Source organism: Scomber scombrus, chromosome 9 (genome assembly GCF_963691925.1).
Source record: "Scomber scombrus chromosome 9, fScoSco1.1, whole genome shotgun sequence".
Lineage (NCBI taxonomy): Eukaryota > Metazoa > Chordata > Actinopteri > Scombriformes > Scombridae > Scomber > Scomber scombrus.
The window spans coordinates 24,336,182-24,358,784 of record NC_084978.1 but is presented as its reverse complement, the minus strand read 5'-3'; the positions used below and the strand labels follow the sequence as shown (position 1 = coordinate 24,358,784).

At 40.8% G+C, this 22,603-nt stretch overlaps 2 protein-coding genes across 4 annotated transcripts; one reads left to right on the top strand and one right to left on the bottom strand.

Moving 5' to 3' along the window:
- Positions 1–415: 415 nt before the first annotated feature.
- Positions 416–2,890, bottom strand: fgf20b (fibroblast growth factor 20b). The gene is made up of 3 exons (XM_062425646.1): positions 2,132–2,890; positions 1,722–1,825; positions 416–1,547 (listed from the first exon to the last, which is right to left on the bottom strand). The coding sequence occupies exons 1-3, from the start codon at positions 2,421–2,423 to the stop codon at positions 1,302–1,304; spliced, it is 642 nt and encodes a 213-aa protein (XP_062281630.1). The 5' UTR covers positions 2,424–2,890; the 3' UTR covers positions 416–1,301.
- Positions 2,891–3,304: 414 nt separating this feature from the next.
- Positions 3,305–22,083, top strand: micu3b (mitochondrial calcium uptake family, member 3b). Of its 3 annotated transcripts, XM_062426279.1 has the most exons (15): positions 3,305–3,565; positions 5,473–5,620; positions 8,400–8,431; positions 8,677–8,755; positions 11,489–11,536; positions 11,628–11,710; positions 11,799–11,870; positions 13,628–13,669; positions 15,580–15,675; positions 16,310–16,398; positions 16,637–16,808; positions 18,437–18,545; positions 18,698–18,855; positions 19,630–19,698; positions 21,044–22,083. In XM_062426279.1, exons 1-14 carry the CDS (start codon positions 3,311–3,313, stop codon positions 19,696–19,698), a joined length of 1,452 nt encoding a protein of 483 aa, XP_062282263.1. In that variant the 5' UTR covers positions 3,305–3,310; the 3' UTR covers positions 21,044–22,083. The 3 variants fall into 3 exon arrangements, with proteins under 3 accessions (XP_062282263.1, XP_062282260.1, XP_062282261.1); XM_062426276.1 differs by lacking the exon at positions 13,628–13,669 and having other exon boundaries at positions 3,311–3,565; XM_062426277.1 differs by lacking the exons at positions 13,628–13,669; positions 15,580–15,675 and having other exon boundaries at positions 3,311–3,565.
- Positions 22,084–22,603: the final 520 nt, after the last annotated feature.

Here is a 22,603-nt window from a genome sequence, read left to right as displayed (position 1 = left end):
ACATTTCAACAAGACCACAACCCTGAAACTGTCAGCACAGGTTACTTAATCCTTATCGCTCCGACCTCCAGTTTTATACAGCTGCTGAGTCGCTGGGCTCGAGCTAAAGGTCAGATTTTATTTGGCCCTGATCGTGTTGTTGTGTGCCCTCTTCGTTCACAGGATTCAGGAGGGGAGCTTTGAAGTTTTATGTGCGCATCAGGTCTACGACTTGTCCCTCAGCATAATGGTGTCCATAAAGAAAGACAACATTGATCTTGTAAGCAGGTTTATATGTTTAAACTCTGAGAGACAAAAGGCAACCAATAAAGTATACTTCTTTTAAAAACCTGGTTATGAGTGGACACAGTGAAAAACATACAAAATATCTTCATCTCTGATTGTTGGCTGAAATAAAATAAAAAAAGCATGCTGATCACATTCTGATAAATTTATTGTTTGACATGAATAATTAGCTTTCAGTTGGTTGACTTTAGATTCTGTTTGTGACATGTGTAACAGTAGTTTGGATATCAATATCAAATCAAAAAGACAAAGATTTCTTTTATAAAAAATTTGATTCACAGTTGCCATAGTGATGAAATGCATTTGGGATATGGGGGTCTGTTCCAAATGTTGTCAATATGTTTCATATTTTTTGCTCATATTACAGTAAGTTGGAGCTTTTCTCAGGATAAAAGTCATAATGGTACAGTCAGTGTCTGAGTCTTTACATAGGTGATACAGTTTCTAGTGTTTTTTTTCTATATTGCTTGTACCTAACTGTAAAAATATATTCTCAAATAAATAAATATATAACATAAATATATGTATCTAAAATGAATAAATAAATTGTTACACTTTGCTCTTTTCAAACAGGTCTAGACACAGGTTAAAAAAACAGATTTCCTTCAAAGTCCTTCTGAACAAACTCTCTGACACCAAATCAAAATACCATCTGTGTGATTTTCCCACAGACTCCACGTCAGCTGACGTCTCCATCCGACCGGAGGAGATGCTCTCTGACCGTTCACCTCTGTTTCCCATTCGTCTCCTATTCCACGCAGGTGCTTCTAGGGTCGTCCATCCTCTGAAACAAATGGCCCCCTCATGCTGAGCGTGCAGGCTGACAGAGTCAGACATTGTAGCCTGTCTTCCTGGCTGCTGAGAGACGTGCCTTTATCCCTGCTGGTCGGGCTGCTGTCCACCAGCCTGCACTGGCCACATCCCTGCCTGCGTCCCCCCACTCTCTCTCTCTCTCTACTCCCTGCCTGTGAGGGCTTCAGCAGCTATTCCTGATCTGGACCAGGCCTCCACAGGTCTCAGCTGTGTCCCAGGATATCCCTGTACAGTTCTGGCACACGATCGGGGTCCACAGGCCTGGGCAAGAAATGTGTAAATTTCTGGTGTCGCCTGGATTTAGTCCCATCCCTTGGTGTCCCATCTTTATTTAATGCCACAAAGTACCGCGTCCCTTTTTCTCCGTGTTTGTAGAGGTTGGAGGAGTATGTGTTGTACCAGTTCTCTTCAAACTGCTCCCTGAAGACGCATTCAGCTGTGAGCTTTTCCTGAAAACACATATGACAACATAAGAGAAGTTCTGGCTGATGATGCACAAATAGAAAAACTTTGTATATCTCTCTCTAAAAAGCAAATTCTACAAATATGAGGACTGAAAAAAAAGGTCTCCGTTCATCAAAAATGATGATTTAGGCAACATGAATAAACAAAGTAATACTTACTGAGCCATACAGTTCTCCTTTGTCATTCATCCCCAGATAGCGTCCACTGTCCACCCCTCTAATGCTTATCAACCCAACAGCAAGGCTTATGAATTCCAAAATACCTGCAGAAGAATAACACAGTTGTTCAGTACAGACTTTGACAAAGATGAAAGAAAGAAGCTCAATTAGTAGCTCAGTTATGGTGCAAAAAAAGAAAATATCTGAATGAACAGACATATACTACAGCACTACTACTCTAATAACTCATCTTCACTTTCATTCTTACTGGTTACTTTTGATAATCATTTGTTTTGTTAGAATAAATAACTGTTGCACGCACACGCACGCACGCACACACACACACACACGCACACACACACACACACACACACACACACACATATATATAAAGTGTATGAATTTTTTACCAAATCGACTGTGGTCCTTTCTCGTCCCTTGCACTGAGCCATCCGGAAGTATTTCCAGATGAAATCCAGTCCTGCAGTACAACTGTCTCCTCCTGAGAATCCCTTTGAGGTGCGTTAAATCCGCCGGGGTGCTCCGAGAGAGCCTGTCCCCAGGTATGAGGTGCTCCCCGAGCAGGGTCGGACTGTCTCCAAGAGGGGTCAGGAGGAAATGGGACCCGGCGTGAACGATACCATCGATGCCGTGCAAGACGCCTCCAACTTCCCCCAGAGCAGCAGAAGCAGCAGCAGCCATCTCGGCAAAACCACAGCGGGTAAAGTTCAGTGAGGAGGTCCGGAGGGAGCGCTCTTGCGTAGTAGGCTACCTGGTTGCTACTTGTCACTTATTGCATGTTTACGTCCAGCTCTTCCGTCACTTAGCACATGTCCCTGTTGTGCAAGGACAAGCGGACGCTTAGGCTCTCCCCTGACATGAAACACTCACCAAATCTCCGCTTCTGGCTGCACCGATTTCTCCTCTTCTTTTTTTTCTCCCTTCTTTTTTTAACGTTGCGTCTTCATCAGCTGGAGGTGGGCTGCAGACAGTTTGCTGCTCTCCTCATGTTGCATACCTGTTCATAGCGGATGGTGATGCCTCAGCGGGTCCGTGGAGGAGACACGGTGGAGCAGGAATGAGTGAGAAGGGGGCTGAGTAAACGCTGCAGTGCAGTGCAGGTAAAAGGAGCTCCTGGAGGTTTTGCGCTCAAAGTGGCAGGGGTGGTGAGGCAGGTGCAAAACCACAGGACTAGTAATGGGCGGGGCTGTCACAGTTCAGACGTGCCCTGGCAGGGATTTTTTTTCCTTCTCCCAAAGGCATAAAAATAAGAGAGTCATAAGGGGAGAGAGAGTTGATGTTAGGCTGTGAGCTGATACTGAGCACTTACATCACGCAAAAATCAAATTAAACCTGTACACACAACATGAAACACTCTTCAAATTCACTCACTTTAAATGAGACACAATTTAGTAAATATTTCTATGTTTATTCTAAATATTTCAACATGTTCCTTCAGTGTCATGAATATGACGCCCTTTAATCCCACAGTCACTTGAAATACCCACGGCATGTCTCGCGAGCTCGGAGCAGCAGCAGCAGCAGCAGCAGCAGCAGTTATCGGTTACGACACCTGAGTGTAAACAACCATGGCTGCCCTGCGCAGGCTTATCCGTTCGTTCACTAGCAGCTCCGCAACAGGGACGTTTACGGCGGGGAAACAAACACATTCAAAGGCGACAAAAACAGTGAGAGTTGTCGCGGCCGGAGCGTGTGTCACCGCCGTGGCCGGTGCCGCTTATTGTTACTACTGCTCGGTGGTCGGTAGGCGCTCGGTACTGACGAGCCATGTCGAGGCTCGACTCCTGCATCTGGCTTTACCGTCAGTTTCTGCCACCGACAAGGTACAGTGGGATATCTTTAGTGACAACACTGAGTTCACATACAGTCAGTCGTATAGACTCACATACTGGCCCCTAAACCCCCGCAGTCATGTTAAAAACGATTCAGAGTCGGTGTCGGTGTTTATTACACGGTAACTACAGCTTCTGCACGTCTACCACATAAATAATGACATCATTTCTTGCACGTGAAATTAGCCACAATAATGATGTGCCGTCACTACATGGAGCTATCCGCGACCTTTGGTGCTGAAATGGCAAAATGGTCAAAGGCGTCTTAGATCACGTGACCTAACAGCTGCCATAAAAACCAAAGGTTTAGTCTGCTGTTCTACTTCAGGGCTAACCTCATGCAATTAAAGATACAGTGTATATGTTTATTTGTGTCAACATTTATATTTACATTTTAGGGGTTTGGACAACATAACAAGAACATCTGACTGTAAGATATAAACCAATACAGTAGCCTGGCAATGAATAACATCTTTAGGAAGCAGTGATCAGCTTTTGTTGATATCAGAGAGGTGACAGACCAACTGGAGAGTGAAGTGTATTTAAATATTTGGGGCAGTGTTTGAGGCCATATTTGTGGTGTTGGTGTTATTAGATGAGATGCTCTTGTTATTTTGTCCAGTATCTACAGACATATAAACACAAGAGTTTAATCAGTTAATCTGTTATATAGTCTCAAAAATCCAAACATGATGAGTAGGACTGATTATTTTGATATTGGCTAGATTATTCAGTATTTATTTAAATAACAGATTCATTATTTAGTCTATAAAACATCAATGTCAAGATTAAGTCTTCAGATTACTTGATTTGTTTTACCAACAATCGCAAACCCTGAAAATGAGCAAGAGACTTACTGATTAAACTCTTTATACTTGAAATGGACATAAAAATAGGAACACACCCAACATAACACCATAAACTCTGGCCTGGAAAAATTGAATCAACACCTTTCTGATACATTAACAACAACAACTGAACACTTAATGTTTCCCAAAGATGAACAAGCTCACACATGCAATGCTAAAACCAGCAAATGTTGGCACATTGACTTGATAAATGTCTTAAACAATTAATCTTTAGTGTTCATTGCATGACTTGACATGTTTTAAAACTAATTGATTAATAGATGGATTCATCCAGCAGTAATTATGCTCTTTTTACAGGTTTTTGCAGCACTGTTGTACTTGTTTGCATTACAGCAGGTGTTCAATATGTTGTCCGTATTACACTCCAGGAGTTCTAAATCTCTTTAGCTCAGACATGTTGACATGTTTCGGGTATTGTTGATAAGAATTTCACAGATCACTGGAGGTGTGAACAACCATGTAAACATGTGAACCAGGTTTGGTTTGCACATTTCCCTCCTGAGAGCAGATTCCTTATTTCATATCTGCGGTTAGGAGAGAGCTAACCTTGACTGGTGTCCACAGGCAGCAGGAATCCAGGGACACAGGAAACTGGACACTGGGTCTTGGCGGAGGGGTTGACATTTGATGAGAGGCGGGGGTGGTTAGAGGGGGTTTAATGGTTAAGCAGAGGGGGGCACACATTCCCTGGGTGTTTGCTCTGTGCCCAGTGGACCTGGCACCGTGCCACCTGACAGAGAGATCCACTCTGTCTTCACCAATCCAGCCTTCTGATCTGGCTGGGTTTGAACAGTTGTAAGGACATTATCTGGTGCACAGGGATGAAAAATAGGGCTGACATAACATGCGCCCCATTACTGAATTAAAGCATGGGCCTCTTTGTTGTTCCGTGTGAGCGAGGCTTTTCGTGACAAGAAAAGCTCCCATGGATTTCATAAAAAGCATCTTTCAGACAGTATTATCACTGCCGATATGATTTGCAATATTTCATGAGTGTGTGTGTGTGTGTGTGTGTGTGTGTGTTTACAGGCTAGGAACTACGGCCTGGATGATGGAGACGTGTACATGTCGTCCCATGAAAACAGATTCCGTCTGTTCAGTTCTGTGGAGTGTGAGGGCCAGCTTTACATGACGCCACTCAACTTCATCGAGTCTGTAACGCTGAACGAACCCAAGAGTGAGTGTGCTTCATTACTCAGCTCCCTCCCAATATACCCCACATCCTCTGCAGGAAGAAGAAACAGCACTTAGTCCATTAATCAATTAGTGAATTGAATGCATTAGCAGTTCTAGCTTCTATAGTGAGTTTGCTATTATTTTTTAAAAATCTCTGGATCCTCAGCTGTTCATCAAGAAATTTGAATTCATCACCACAGGCCCCAGGAACAATGATTGGCATTTTTTAATAAAAATTAATCAATTAATTGAGATGATAATAATTAATATAATAGAATAGACTCATTATTAATGAAAATAAGACTGTTATATGTTTTTTAAGTTTGTTTTTAAAAATTGTTTTAACCTTTATTCATTGTTTTTTTGGCCACTTGGTGGCAGTAAAACATGGACTAACTGTTATATTATAAAGCTGATGTAGCAAATGAATCAGCAAACAGTTGCCTATCTACTTGGGATGTCAGTGATTAATGGATTATTGATTAATTAATCAATCAGTTATTTAATTAATCAATGATTAATGATTATTGATTAATTGCCATTAATAATTTAACATTAAGTGATAATGCAGAAGATGAGAGACGTGAAGTGTAACTGTTAGAAATTGTTGTGTAGCTTTGCTGTTGTGTTGTGTTTGCTGATGGCACAAACTGTAAAACAAGCGCACCTCCCTGCTGCCTGAGGAAGAAAACATACTTAGTGTGCGTCGCTCTACTCACTGTGGTGGTCATGGCATAAAGGAGTTGTTGTCTGGTGGCTGTCCAGTTTACCTTGTTCCCTGAGGCCCATGCTAATCCTAACTCGCTTGTTGTAGAGAAGCAACTGTTGGGTTTACGCAGGCTGAGTGTCAGTTGTCAGTGTCAAGCAGTACTCTAATTACAAATGCTAAGCTAAGTAAATCAAAACTGACGTATTGAACTGTATCAGCAACGCTCTCTACTGCTCTGAGTTTAAATGCATTTTAATGTGAAAAGATTAGGACAGATAAAGATGGAGTGACAGTACGTGTACATCTGTTCCAGCTGAACAGCTGTTTCCAGCAGGTGTGTGTACTATTGTATAAAACCAGAACCTGTTTAATATTTACTGGATAAAGTTACAGGTTACAGATTTACTGTTGATGGCTACAGCCGTGTTGATTAAGGAAAAATACATCCACCATATTTAATAATTTATTAAAGATTTATTGGTAATGAATTGTTAGCATGGCCGAATATTGAAGAAACTGCTTAAAATGTGCATCCCTTCTATCTACACATCTGGAGACACAGAGCAACATTAGCATTCATTAGCATCCACGTGTCTGGAAATGTTTTTGCTCTGCTTTTGGTGTCCACCAACGCCTGAAAGATATACTTGGCTCTTAATCTGCTAAAAGCTCCACTGTCTTCACCGCTGTTTGACAGTTAGTGTATAGTGGGTTTATGATATTTTTTTTAAATTATGTCTCATTTAGTATATTATCAATTTAAATATATTAGGGCAGCTTTAAATGTTTGCTATCAGTCATTTTGTATGAGGTGGCAGCCCATATTTACTCAGTGTTCCTGTGCTGTAACTGTGTGTGTTTTTCCTGTGAATGCCACACAGCCTGTTTAATCTTTGCACTCTGTGGATAAATTAACTACATCAATCAGCAGCCATTTGCTTAATTACACTTACGTCAAGTCATCAGATAAATCCCTGTCAATTCATCCATCCAAATATTTGAGATTTGAAGTCCCAGTGTTGTTTCCTGTAAAAGTACTTGTTGCTATGGGCCCCGTGAAGTGTCATCGGACAATAAGTTGTGGCTTTTAAGTGCTTCAGTCAAAACACCTGCATAAAGATAGACATCTTTACCAGCAACCCCACTTTTATGGCCCATTTATATGGCAACAAACCCGAGACCCAGAGAGACCAAACAACGCTGCATGGATGTCATAAATGTAATGATAAGACATTCTGATTACCGTGATTGTTTATGATTGGCAGTGTGTGACCTGCTGTAATGTTTTGAACACGACTTCATCGGCACACAAAGTCCGCACTAATATAATAACATGCATTCGGTCATTACTCTCTGCGTCATGGCTAATATGTTGCAATAGAGAAATCATGGTGTCTTATGGTTATATTGGGGCTTAAAATATATATATTTTTAAATTCCTTCATTATTTTAGGGAGGCCTTGGACATGACGATTGCATCATTGATGGTTTCATTTCAGAGGAAGCATATCAGGTAGAGATGGTGGATTTATGGACGTTAAGCATTGAAGTGTATGAGTAATCTGGCAGATTCTCCGCTCCCTTTAAAGAAGTTAAAGAAAACCTTAAAGCGCTGTCCCTTAAATTATTCATATCAGCTCCATAGGCTTTACAGGTTATGAAACATTAATTGAAAGTGTCAGATTCGTGCCTACATCGAGAACAATATGACCCTTTAATCTTCACTTACTCACTTAGACACCTCACATCGGTGGAGTGCAGGCGATCACATGGCTGGCCGTCATAATCCCGTTTTCAGACGCTTTAAAAAGTGTCAGCAGAGGGTTATTGCCACTGTTATCGATGTAATTTCTCAGCTAGGTGTTTTTACGACGTCTCCATCTTATCTTCAGCTTTATTGACCATCGGAATGCGTTCATAGGGATACACAGCTTGTGTTGCCGTCCACATTAACACTGTTTTCACTTTTGTTTCCTTGTTCTGTATTCCCGTTATAGTCCTCAAATCTGAAAAGTATTATCGTAAGTCACAAGAATATCTGCCACTAACTGTTTATTCCTTATTTCTTTAGGTAAGAGGACATGGAAGTCCTTAACAAAAAAGGTGAGCTGTATTTGATGCTCTTCACATATACTAAGAGGTGAATAAACACTCAATTACAGAAACTCTTCATAAAAAAAAGACTCTTATCTCTTCCTTTTTGTAGGACTTGAGGTGAATCTCTTCTTTATCTGTGTAAAACCTTTAATTACTGTAATGCCAACAACACTGCATTACACTGTGATTTGCTGGTGTACTGAGGATTTGGAAAAGAATGAGTGATTTGGGATTTTCTTCTATTCTCGCAGGAATTAGACAAGATGCTGGCTGATACCCCGCCTGTTTGGAAAGGATCATCTAATTTGTTTAGAAATCTTCGCGAGCGAGGTAGAGTAACACCTCTTGGTCTGTCACAATGTGTTGTAGCTGTGCACACAAATCCCTTGAGCATAAATCATTCCCTTCTTTGCTTTAACGTTTTAAGCTGTCATGTTATGTTATGTCCTTTGGTTGTTTCATTTGAGCTCTGTTGTGCATGATCCAGATCCAGCACAGTGTGTGCTGTAAATGCTATCTTATCTTTCCATCAGTCTGGTTACATGATGTAGATTTATTCTCAAGTGACCTTTGCAGGAGGGGCCGGTCTATTGATAATATACAGCCTGATCCTCCCTTATTTATGTAATAAAAACATGTGATAATGCTTTATTTTACAGGTGTATTATAATCATTTCCCAAGAAGCTTCTACACAATAGCTACATCATTTGGTATTACAAAATAAGGGAAATACGAACTTTCTTGAAAGAAAAAGTACATATAAATATTCATTTTTTTGCATTTAACTTGATTCTGTTTTTTTATTATAAGCTGATTTACAGTATATACTCTCCTGTAAACAAATTTCATATTGTTGCATGCTCTCTAGCAGTTCACTGGGAAAAAAAGAAACAAATTGAAAATGAAACTTAAATATGACTTTTGCAGCACTTTATGTGACCGTTTTAGATTGAACCACAGTATTACAAGCTGGAAATGCTTCCCACTGCTGATGATAAATAGTTTTTCTCTCCTTTTCCCAGTGTTTCCTATTGTGTATAATCCCATGCACAACATGTTAGAGTAGAAATGATTAGTCAATCATTGGATTAGTCAGATGACAGAAATAAATCAGCAACTATTTGACTAATTGATTCATTGTTTAAGAAACAAAATGCTTAAAAATGTGTTGTTTTCAGTCACTTAATTTGTGGCTGGAACCAACTCAAAGACATTACCTTGGGCTCTGGGACAATGTGATGGGAAACTTTCACTATTATCTGGCATTTAATAGATAAAACATGTAACTGATTAATTAAGAAAATATTTGTGAATTAATCAATAATGAAAGTTGTCATTTGTTCACAGCCCTAAAACTTTTTAAAGATCTTTATGGCTGTGTGTCTTCTAAGCCGTAGCTAAACAAATCCTGACTGATAGGGAAAAGAGGCAACAGGACTTGCCTTGAGGACTTCTCAGGCCGTCAATATGTCCGTTGATATTTATTGCACTGACTCGTATGGCACCATGTGTGAGCACTGGACTCAGAGCCTTAATGGTCTTATTTCTCTTAATCCTGACTGCACTCTTGAACTATAATAGTAACGTATGAAATTGTGAGTGTGAACGGGGATCTTTTTAATTTTCCCACCTGGGCCTGCACACTCCCTCTCAGCGGGTCAGACGAGCCAGTGGAGCATCAGATCTCACTGTTCTTCTCCCTCCCCTGTTGCTTTAGCTAAGTGCCAATGCTGGGATTTGGGGCTTTTAATCCTGCTGTTAAACGTTGCGGCTTTGTCAGGGAAAAAAGGACTGGATTGATCTGTGAACAAAGCGCTGCTTTAGAGAATGAGGGAGCTGTTTGAACCCAGCTATGTCGAGACATGTCCCACTGGCCACCCCCCTGATCACCACGGACATTATGAAGCCTAAGAATGGCATTGGATTACATCTCCGGGACTGCCACTCTGTATGAAGTGTTTCTGTGGAATTCTTTGTATTGTCTAACAACATCTACTTGAGCTCAGAGGCTGAGCTGGAGGGAGGGGGGGAGGAGGAGGAGGGGGGGGGGGGGGGGGGGGGCTCCCTCCAGGAGTGAAGGTGTGTGTGGTATTGGTGAGACATGGCTGGAATCTTAAAAGTTTTTTCTCTCTCTCTCTCCTCAACTCATTTAAGCTTTAAAGGCTTTGAAGCCAGAGATCTGTTGCCATTATAGGGCCGTACCTGCCAAATAGACAGAGCTGGGGTGAGAAGACGGGGCCCTTTGTTGTGGGGAATTATTACATGAACTTTGCCTAATGGCACGCATTGCTAATTTTCTTTTCACACCTCGCTTTATGTGTTTCACTAGCTTCCACGTCATCCTATTGACAGCTTACTTTCATCCTCTAGAGGAGAAAAACTTTACAGTCTTTACATCTTAGTTTGGAGTATTTTTCCCCCCCCTTGAGTGTTCCTTTTTCTGGAAATCTCCCTGCAGCAATCCCCAAACCTGAATTCTTTTCCCATAACACCCAGAGCAGTCACCCAGAACTATCTGTGCTCGATTCTCTATCTTCCCGAGCAAACAAAAGCTTGGGAATGCTTTCAGAGGCAGAGGGGAGAAGCCTCCTGAGTCGACTGAGATGGCTCCTGACACTTACTCTTCCCTTCTCCGTGTCACACAACAAAGGGAGCTGAAGGACACGACACAAAAACCTGAATCGACCATTCTCAATCAGTGACAGATCACTAGAGAATGTATTACAACTTGTTACCCAAACACGATCAGAAGCCGTAGGCCTTAAATTTGTTTGGGTTTGTGTCCGGATAGGTCAGCTCAGTTGTAAAGCCTGTGTTTGTGTGAGGGGAACACCAAGCATGAAGTAAAAGGCACCTTTTGAGATGTTATCAGTGAGCAAGAGAAGATTACTCTTGTCTGAAGGCGTGCACTGTTTCTTTGGATGGCTTATTCATCTGGGACACGACTTTGAACATCTGTAAACACCTTGGGCTAACTGCTTAGTGGTGTTTGATGCTGTCTTGTGTGCAAAAAGGAACATTTTGGTTTTTGTTTCATGACTAATTGTTCTCTCTGTTCAAAGGTGTCATCAGCTACACGGAGTATCTCTTCTTGCTCTGCATTTTAACAAGTCAGTATTTATTTCAACTTACTTTGGCAGAATTAGTTTGGAAATGTTTAAATGTAAAAGATAAATGTCTAATATAACTGTTTTATTTAAGAGCCTCAAGCAGGATTCAGGATTGCTTTCAACATGTTTGATGCAGATGGGAATGAAATGGTGGACAAGAGGGAGTTCTTAGTGGTACGAGCTTCATCTTGATGCTGTGACATATTAAAATACATAAGTTAAGTTATGTTATAGTTCGCATAACTTATTATCTTCTTACCAGCTTGAAGACATTTTCCGTAAGAAAAAGGACAGAAAGGAAGTTACTGAAGATGGGCAAAGATTTGATCTGCAGGTATGAATTGCTTTCACATGCCTTTATATTATTTTTATTCTTAATATTTTTTATATCTAAAGTAGATCAAAAAAATGTGTAATGTGAAAGGGTTGCTCATGGTGACGAACGCACAAATAGTTTCCCTCTACCAAACAGCAGACAGACAAAGTTTGAAACTAGCTGGCGAATAAAGTCAAATATGTAGTAGGCTATAAGCCAGGAATTTTTCTCAGACATTGAGGGAGGTCAAAAAACAGCTAAAAGTAGAGTGAAATTAGGACTTAGATTTATCAGGTGGCCAGAAAATGGACATCAAATAAATGCTACTGTTGGTAATTATGCTGGATGAGTGAATAGGCAGCTTTTGCAGCTTTAGCTAACATGTAATGTAACATGATTTTCCAGATTTTTTGCTAAAACAAAGCTAAAAGTGGTCTGAATGTTTGACTTTTAATTTCTTCGGTAGCCAGAAACACTGTCAGACTCCAGATGAGTGCTAATGAAGCTGTATGTCTAAACCACAGACGGTATATAAAAATAGACATGTCCCCACTTCCAACCGCTATGCAAAAGTGAAGCCAAAATATCTCCTCCCTGGGAGCTGCCATCTTGCTTGTGTGATGTAATTTGGAGCCAGAGTCTGCACAGTAGAGTCAACCAGCCAAAATCAGCCGGGGAACTTGCAGCTGCAGATGGTAGTGAGTCAAAAACCAAAACATGCATTAGTGTTTTCCATCAAAAATTGCCGCAAGGTTTGTGGGTGGCTGTCAATCACAGCTGTCAATCATGATGTCATTTCATATAATCAAATAACTAATTAAAAACAAACGGTTTGGAAGAATGAGCACTTGAACAAACATCAGTGTGGTAAGAACTATCTAAAAAGACAGAAACCATCTTTGGGAAAAATGTATTTGACGTGTACTTATGTCCAATCTGCTAATATGGAGAGGGCAAGATTTATTGCCTATACAGCAGCCAGCCAGTAGGGGGCAATCAAGATGTTTTTTGCTTCACTTCTGGGGAGCTGTTATACTGTCCATCTTTAAATACAGTCAATGGTATAAACAGACAACTGTTTGCTGACAACACATTCACTTTATAAAATAACAATGTGTTGTGTTTACACCTTGGTGCTGCCCCTGAAAGGCCAAAAGATCAATTACAGCAGCTTTAAGACATTGGTCTGCATCGTAAATTGGAAGCAAGTTAACTTGGCAGTGATTTTGCATGTAACATAACGTTCCTAGAGAGAACACAGACTGCACAGAGGTGAATGTGGTCATACAAGGTAAAACATGCCTGAGGCTTTCATCTCTTTAGGGCAGTCTTATGCTGCATGCAGGTGGATGTAAACAGACAGAGCTGAAAAGTGCGATAAGAGCAACTCTTTGAGGTCTTATCGCACAAAAACAACATGGAGGAGCTTATTCTGCTGGGACAAATGTTAGCATCTCTGGACAGTTTTACATTAATCTGAAGCCCATATAACCATCAAAAAGATCATTAGAAAGGGTACTCTAGATTTGGAAATATAATGATGCCTTGCAGGAAAACAAAGCTGAGGATGGAGACTCTGGGTGCATCCATAAAGCTTAAGAATAGGAGGACTGATCTTGGATCACGGGTAAAGGCACATCATGTAAACCTGATGGCTACGACTTAAAAATCATTTTAAAGCTATTTCAAAACGTCTTTCTGTTCTAAAATACTTTATGAATTATGAATGATTTTTTCTCTTTCTGCTGTGTTTTTGTCACCCATGCACATTTCAGAGCCTGCAACTGTACGGCCAACGCAAATCCCAGCCTCACAGTGTATTTATTGTTCCTCCCCCCCCCCCCTGTTCTGCTTGTTGCATGTATTTTTGGCATGCAGTCTTCTCGGCCTGAAAATGTTTTTGCACAGTGAGTTAGCAAAGAAAATCTATCTCGGGGACTGACACCACCCCTATCTGTCTCTGTTAAAACCAGATAACCTCATTCACATTCATTGAAATTGAAATACATCATTGCCTACTACAACATTATCTGACATATTGTCTTTGTGCGTGTGTGTGTGTGGTAGTGCAGGGCAGATGATTTATGTACTCGCCTTTTGTCAGCGTTGGGCGAGAGATTCCACTTCAAAAAGCTCTTACCTGAAGACTGACAACGTTTTCGCCCAGACCCCCATGTTTTATTTTTACAGTTTCTTGAGGAGTGGTATTTGGGCTCAGGTTACCTTTTGTGATGGGTTTGACCATGAAGATGCCAGTCATAGAGGAGAAGCAGTGCTATGAAAAGCACTCAACGCACACACTACAGCTAACGGAGGGACAGACCCATCTTTTCAGAGCGCTGTTTGAAGACTTTACCTTCAGGTGTGTCTTTTTTTGTTTTGATTCCTTCGGCATTACTGTAGGAATCTTTACAGCAAAAGTTCAAAAGTCAAATCTTTTCCAAAAAAAAAACACATAACAGACATGTCTTTAGTCCTGCGGTTGGGCTTTCCCCAGCATATTCTAATTACAAGTGTATCAAGATCTTTTCATGGGATGAGATGGGAACGGTGCGGCGCATTAAAGAGTTGTTCCGTAATTAGTTGCGGGATCATGTCATAAATCTTTCTCTGGTAAAAAGCGATGAGGCGCAGAGGAAGAGCTGTTCAGACAGTTATCAGCTGTCTTACGTTCCCCCTCAGGCCTGGGAGATGAAAAAAAAAAAAACTGAATAAGATAAATAAATATTAGGAAATGAAGCAAGCAGTATTTAAGAACACGTGTCGAGAGCGGCTGGCTGTCTCTTGTTAGTTTCTGGTGTGCTCACGCTGCTTTCGATTGAGGCGATGTTGAGACTTGAGAGGAATCAAATGAAAAAGCAGAAGGCACCAAACTTGGTTCAGTTTATGAATGGGAGTGAGAAATCTGGGTTTCCTTACACTATTTGGAACACAGATTCTCTGTGATCTTTTATAGTGAACACAAAACCAATTATAATCAAATTGTTGTTGACAGCTGTGTTTTTGGTGTAGCTGTAGTTATAATAGCTCCACAGCAGCGGGGAGAGTGAAGAGAGTAGTGTAAACTGTAATAATAATAATGATTGGTTAATCCTAGATCAGCAGCATGACTCATTGAGAAAAATAGTACAGAGTGGCTTCTTTGTTCCAGACAGCTTTTTTTTTTTTTTATCACATCAGAAACATTATATTTGAGCTTTGAGAGACATATAAAAGACTGAAAGTGTTCCAGAAAATGCATATGATCAATATCTGACCCAATTTCACAACAGTGAGATGGAAGGTGTCCGATAACCTGCATTTACCTTGCATCTTAGCATCAAATGATGATGTATTTCAGTTCAGGTAAACCCAGCATGAATCATCCTTCAGGTCTGTCACCCTGCATGCTTCGGGCATGTGTTAGCTGTGTCGGCTCAATGCCCTGCATGCATGACTGCAGAGCAGGCTCATGTCAGGGCTGAAGGGCCTGCCAGATACATGGGTGTCAGCTTCGGTCTGTTTCTGCCTGTTTGAGTGTGGATAAATGCCAGTCAGTCCTTCTGTCTCTGCGGACGGCATGCTCACCTGTCTGTGCTCTGTTACATGTGTCAGATGCTTCATCTCCTATCTAGTTTTACCTCTCCACAGCGTCCCTGTTTGATGTCTGTCTGTCACCTTCTCCCTCATCTAACATGCACCAGAATTATTTTGTCTTCTAACAGCTGTGCTTCAACTGCTACCACAGGTCCTTAAAAAAGACAATCAGCATGTGGAGGCCCGGGGCATGTGGGATGTTCTCAAACGCGGCACAAGTCAAGTTCTGTTTTCTGATCTCACTGAGGTAGTCAAAGCCTTCTTCAAGATGCTTCTACAGGACTTTACTTATACAGCATACGACATATCCTAATGTATTGTCTCACTATCATTTTGTTTCTCATAGACATTTAGGAGGTTCTGTGTTAGTGAGCACAGTGGAACAAGTTCTTGATTAATGCATCTACCATCTTTGTTAGTAAGAATAAATATTAAAAGGAAGTTGCTCTTATGTTTCCTGTAACAGAAGCACATCTGCACCAAGGCCTTGTAGCATGTTTGATGAATCTGCTGCATGGTGCGTGTTTGTATCGTGCAGAAAATGGGAAATAGTCGCCTTCTGTTTGGTTTCAGGCACAGCGAAACATTAACCATTAACTCTGAGTAATTATTCAATAGCTGAATCTGGGCATAGCTATTAACTAACATCTATACTTAAAGCTTACAGCATGGTTAAATAAATGTCATTGTTAATGTTTACCTGGTGAGACACACAGAGCTGTTGGAACTGGAGATTTTGTGCAAATTAACACAAAGTTTGGCAGTAATCAGTTGTGCATTGTGGGTTGCTCGATTATGTGTCTTGTACAGAATAATGACATGTAAGGTGGATAATGAAAGCTATGAGGAAGCATAATTTAGTCTTTTTTTTTCTGTGATAGCACGTGGATGAAAAAATAGAGACAACTCTGCTGGTGCACTTCTTTGGGAAAAAAGGGAAGGCCGACTTGAAGTTCGAAGACTTTTACCAGTGAGTTTTGAAACCTTTTGTTTGCTCAGTGATTGATCACGACTTCCCAGAGAAAATGATTATCATACAGTGCACGGTAATATAACCATTAATCAATTTCGCACCACATTGAACCGTCAATGACTAAACCTGTTGTGGTTTTCTTAGTCACCATGTTAAGTGTTCCTTTGTGCGTGCGAGACTCTGGTGGTGGCGTTTCCTGTCAGCGGCTGTCGTCCTCTCCCCCCCCCCCCTCCAGGTTCATGGACAACTTGCAGACAGAGATGCTTGAGATAGAGTTCCTCTCCTACTCCAAAGGCATGCCCACCATCAGCGAGGAGGACTTCGCTAGGATCCTTCTGCGCTTCACCAACGTGGTCGACATCAGCGGATACATGGACAACATTCGCCACTGTATACCGGATGAAAAGGTGCGCTGTTTCTCCCCCCCGAGGCTCAATTTGTCAACCTGAAAGCAGACAACTGCCATTCCTCAGAATATGATACACAGAACAATGATGACTACAAAATGTCAAGTGTTAAAGGAATAAAGAATATTTAAAGTATTTAACTCCAACAGATCAATAAAAGAAAATACATATTGATAGTTAGTAACCTTCAGAGGTAACAGTAAGGTTTATTTTTGTGTTTTTTGTTTGACTAGCTGTTACCCCTTCTTCCAGTCTTTATGCTAAGCTAAGCTAACTACATCCAGCCTTCAGCTCCATATGCACACACGAGAGTAGCATCAATCTCTTTTCACTCTCAGGAGAAAAGTGAATGAGCTAATCCCCCAAATGTGACTTATTGATTTTCACAGGAAAATGTGGAAAAAAAGGCTTTCCAATTGGGTCAGAGAAACAGAAAACACAGAATGTGCATGTAGGAAGAGCCATCAAATGTAAAAAATGTGATTTGCTAAATATACTAAATAGCATGAAGAACACAAACACACACTTGGATCAGCAGCTAGTCTGGATTGCAGCATGTTCGAGCTTGGCGGTCTTCCTCAGGCAGCAGCGATGCTGTTTTCTTCATCATTTACTGCCTCTATTCATGCACATATTGAGCATAATTAATTCTCTTACTGTTTTGCATTTGGCAGCTCCCTTCCTCTTTTTTTTGTTATAAGAGCTATTAATTTAGGAAAAAGGGAGCCACAATGTGTTAAATTTCAACAACACTTATTGTCATTAAAAAGACACTTAGCAGTATTCCACAACACTTGCAGGAGTTTTGTCTATTTGTAGGTATTTGGTTGCATGTGAGTATGTGAGTACTCTGTTTCTTTTGATTCTGCTCTGTGAATAAGCCGTTGAGTGAAGCATCCTCATTTTAGCTTTAATTTGTTTTCCTCCTCGGCACGCTGACCCACATGAAAAGACACCAGCAGCTCTTCGAGTAGCGTGTTGCTAGATCTCCATTGATAACCAAGTGGGTCTCATCATTAGGCTGAGAGATATTTTATGGCCCTCGCCTTGTTAAAACAGCAAAGCGTCACAGATTAGTCATTACTCCCATTTGTTAGGCGTGTGTGTGTGTGCGTAGCCTGTTTGGCGGGGCCCCGGGCAAGAGAAGGAGCTAGTAGCCGCGGGATGGTTGAGTGGAGATCAATAGCCCCAGTGTTTGAGTCATCAGCCAAGCCTGAGATGTTTGGGGATTCATCACTTTTGTTTTTGTTTATTCAAGTATCAGGTTAATCTGCCTTAGAAAAGTCTGCAAGCGGCCTGACCTCTTCCCAAAAGCTACAATCCTCCCCCAGCTGCTGACAGCTCAGCGTGTCCATACTGCGCAGGGAAAATCCAGCAATGTATACTTTGTCTGTTTGGGTGTGTTATCTATCTGATGGCTTCAAGGTCCCACACACACTAAAGGATTCCCCCTGAGGATGAAAGAAAGCAGATTATGTATTGTGTGGACTGGAGCGCTATCATTCGCACCGAGTGTTGACACATGCAGCCAGTTTGCTTCATGCAGCGACTATAATATCTCATGTTGTAGATCACAAGATTTATGTTCCATGAAATAAATGTGTTTTATTGTTCCCATCTCATTGCAGGGAATCACCTTCGAGGAGTTCAGATCTTTCTTCTTGTTCCTGAACAACCTAGAGGATTTTACCATCGCCATGCAGATGTACAACTTTGCCAACCGCTCTATTGGTCAAGGTAACGTCAATCACTGATTCTTCACCTGAGTTAATGGATTTAGGCGAGTTATGGCAACTTTAAAAAAAAAACTAGAACCAGTCATTTAAATGTCATATTAGTGGAAATACTGAGTGGAGGTCACCCGATCGACTGTTTTTCTTCTCCCTCAGAGGAGTTTAGCCGCGCCGTCTATGTGGCTACAGACATCAAGCTGACCCACCACGTGGTGAACACCGTTTTCAAGATCTTCGATGAGGATCACGACGATAAGCTCAGCCACAAGGAGTTCATCGGCATCATGAAGGACCGGCTGCACCGCGGCAAGAGGGTGAGACAGCCACAAGATGTTAATCTGTGTTTTATGACTCTGAAGGGGACAGAAGAGATGTGCCCACTCAACTCTCCTCCTCCTCCTCCCTCGTGAGAGCAGCTTCTTAGAGGGACTGACCAGGAGTAAAAGCAGCACACAGGTGTCGCTTATGTGAAAGATACCAGCATTATCAGTCTTTCTTTCAGCTACTTCTTAATGTGTCATCTGTCCGGGCAGATATGGGTAGAGCTGCCAAAAATAAAGGGTTCAAAGATGGAAGCACAGATGCAAAGTCAGATTTACCGCAATAATGGACACATAGGGAAAAAAGGGTGGATGCTGAACTCAGAGACACATGTTTATTCTCAAAAAAGAGTACTTGTACAAAATTAGTAACACTTAAGCAACTATTAGTAACACAAATAACCCCTTTCCTGCTTAAATATGGCTTTGAGGAAGCACTAATTATGAGTTTTTTCCTTTAGGTAGTGGTATACTTAAACACCCTGTACCATAATGTCTAAATTACCCTCTGCCACTTTTTATCACCGAAACACATCTCACCTCTGAGTTAGTGATTATTGTGAAATTATACTGCCATCTAGCGGGGTGTCAGGAAATTGATCTTCTCATAATATTTGCCCTTCTGTTTCTCTGTTTCTCTCTCTCTACACACACACACACACACACACACACACACACACACACACACACACACACACACACACACACACACACACACACACACACACACACACACACACACACACACACACACACATATACTCTCAGGGCGTCAGAGTTGAGGAGAAGTTCACCTCTTTTAGGTCGTGCTTGAAGAAGACGCTTTCGGGCAAATAGGTAAGTCTTTTTTCCCACTGTGAGTGTTCTCTGAAAAAAGTGAGGTGACAATGAAAATATGCTATTTTTAAAATGATGATTGTGCAGCTGCAAAAAATGTAAAATCTAAACAGCTTCCTAAAAGAGGTTCCCATGCACACTGTCCCAGTATGTAGTCAGTGTTTTCAGATGCGTTTTAGGCCTACGCTCTCCTCACCCAAAGCATCGAGTTACACTGTAATATTAACGCCTGATCAACTGCCACCAGATACCAGCTTAAGTCTGCATACATGAGCAGCAAGCAGTGCAGTTTAAAGCCGTATAAATGTTTCAAAGGTAATGCACCTCTGTGGAGAGGGCTTGATAATCTGCCATGATAAAACATGGGAAAGGACTTGAGCTGCGATATCTATTTTGAGAATTAAGAGAAGAATAAACACTATTTAACTACATTGCTGTGGTGTTTTGATCAGGATGGAAGTGTTCTCAACAGTCAGTATTTCACTTTCATGTGTGTAAATTTGTCAGCAGTTAAAGAAATAGTCTTTTCTAGCCTGGCTCTGTCCAAAAGTGACAAAATCCACCCGATAATACATCTGAAGCTAATTAATTAACATATATAGTTCAGTTCAGTTTCATTTATATAGCAACAAATCACAACAAAACACATAGAGCAGGTCTAGACTGTACTCTTTAATTTAATTTAAAGAGACCCAACATTCCACCATGAGCAAGCTTTTAGAAACAGTGGCAACCAACCAAAAGCAGAAGCAGCCTTTAAGTAGGCAGCCATCTGCCTGTTATCTCTTTTTACAGAGTTTAAAACGGACATGTTGTGGTTTTATAGGGGGGTCATGTGCTGAACTATTTCTTGGTAGGGATCAATGACTTCCTGTAGTCTTCTCGAGAGTGTTTGGTGTTTAACAGACAGATATGAGAGTGATATTAATGTTCTCATCTCAGCATGAAAGTTGCCAAAATATCTTTATCTCTACTTTTTAATAATTTTACACATCACCCTTAAAATGAAAGTTAATGTGTGAAATCTCTCTCTATATATACTGTATGTGGGAACAGTTAGAGGTTGCTGCTTGTTTAAAACTCATGTAGGGATTTGGATGCTGAAAATCCACAGCTGTGGTCACTGCTGAGAGAGGATCCAGATATTTTTCTGCATACTTGCAAAACTCGTGCTCCATTACTGTTTCATTAAGAGGCGTTCTAGGTTTTCACTACCTTATTTCTGGTCTATAATAAGCAAGAAATAATTGCCTGCAGCTCCAGTGCGGGAATGACACAGATTATTAATCACACTCTGCATTCACTGGACTTTAATTGACCTTTTTCCTCTTTGTGTCGTCACCAGGTGAAGATCCCAACATCAGTGCACGTCTTACAAACTGGACGAACTGTTCCTCCTTCAAGCTTTCTACCAGGATAGAAGAGTTAATGCATGTTGCAGCATCTTATTTCACTATGTTTTAGTTTTACAATAAACAGGATGTGGTACAAACAGGAAGAGGTCGGTCTCATGGGAAGCTGTTGTAAGAGGTGACCCATGATGAATGTAACAAGGAAATCCTCTTAAGTCAGTTGAGAAGATATTACACTATTTATTAATCCATCTACTTGTAAATATATGTATCAGTTGATTGTTAACACTGATTTTATTTATTTATTTATTTATTTAAAAGCTCTACTTTGTCTTAATATTGCTCTGCCAATGCAATTATCTTTTCTGTATAGCGGCAGCATTGCTTATATACGTGTTCCTGTTGGCAGCCCCCCCCCCCCTGTACAGATCAGCTTAGCCCCCCTGAACACACTTACTCAGTCTGTAATGTATTTAAATACAGGCAGCTAACGTTGTTAATCATTTCTTACTGAAGAGCACTTTTCCTTCTCTTGTATTAAAAAAAGAAGTGCTATTTTCATGCAACCGGCAGGAGTCCCCTTTTCTAGAATATTGAAGCCATACGTTTGTCCCACACAGCTTAAATTAGTGTCGGATTTAAAGGAGCAATATGTTAAAAATGACCTTCCCTTTAGGCTATGTAGGCATAGTTTACACTGTAAAGAAATCTGCACTGGTACTGTATGTTACTGAGGATTTTTAATGACTTGTTTCCTGGTCTGATGTTTGCTTTGGGTGGAGTTAATGTACTGAAAAATACTGAGTGAAGGTAACAAAATGTGACACGCTCAAATATTAACCCAACTAATATCTTTGTATTTCAGCCTACTTTCTCTTTTAATTTTGGATGTGTGGATTGATTAGTTAGACTACCTCTGGAAGAGTTTTGGAAACTCGTTGCCTTTCTTTTCAATTAGGCTTCGACTGTTTTACTCATGTTAAAGCCCAGGTGCATTTATAATACCGTGGTGGAATAAATAGAACTTAAAATATTTGGATTCTTGTTTGTTTTCAGCTTCCTCTGTCACCCTCAATCTCACACACACGCTGCAAATGAGTTTAGTTACAGTTATGTTCGCTGTTTACACACGTCAGATAATAAACTGTTAACTGCTCACACTTTGCTTCACACAAACCTTTTTCTTTCTGACTACAGCAGTCTGATGGTTGGACCACAGAAGAATAAATTAGCTTTTTTCCCCTCAACCTGAAGGCAAATCATTAACAGTATTAATCATCAGGAACCTGGGGCTGTGTGGGTGTACGACACACTAATCAGGGACTTTTTATCTTTAAATGATTAATTCAGCAGGGAAATAATTTGCAGTCTCACACTCTAACTCTGTAGCTCCTGAAGTAAGATCAACGGGTACTTCAAGGGTTGTGTAACAGATCCTTAAAATGAAGAATAGTTAAATTATAGAGTTTCTTTTGTATTTGGTACATTGTGAGAAAATTTGTTTTTTTCCCCCATCTGTTATTGACTAGATTTATCAGTTCAAGTTTGTTACA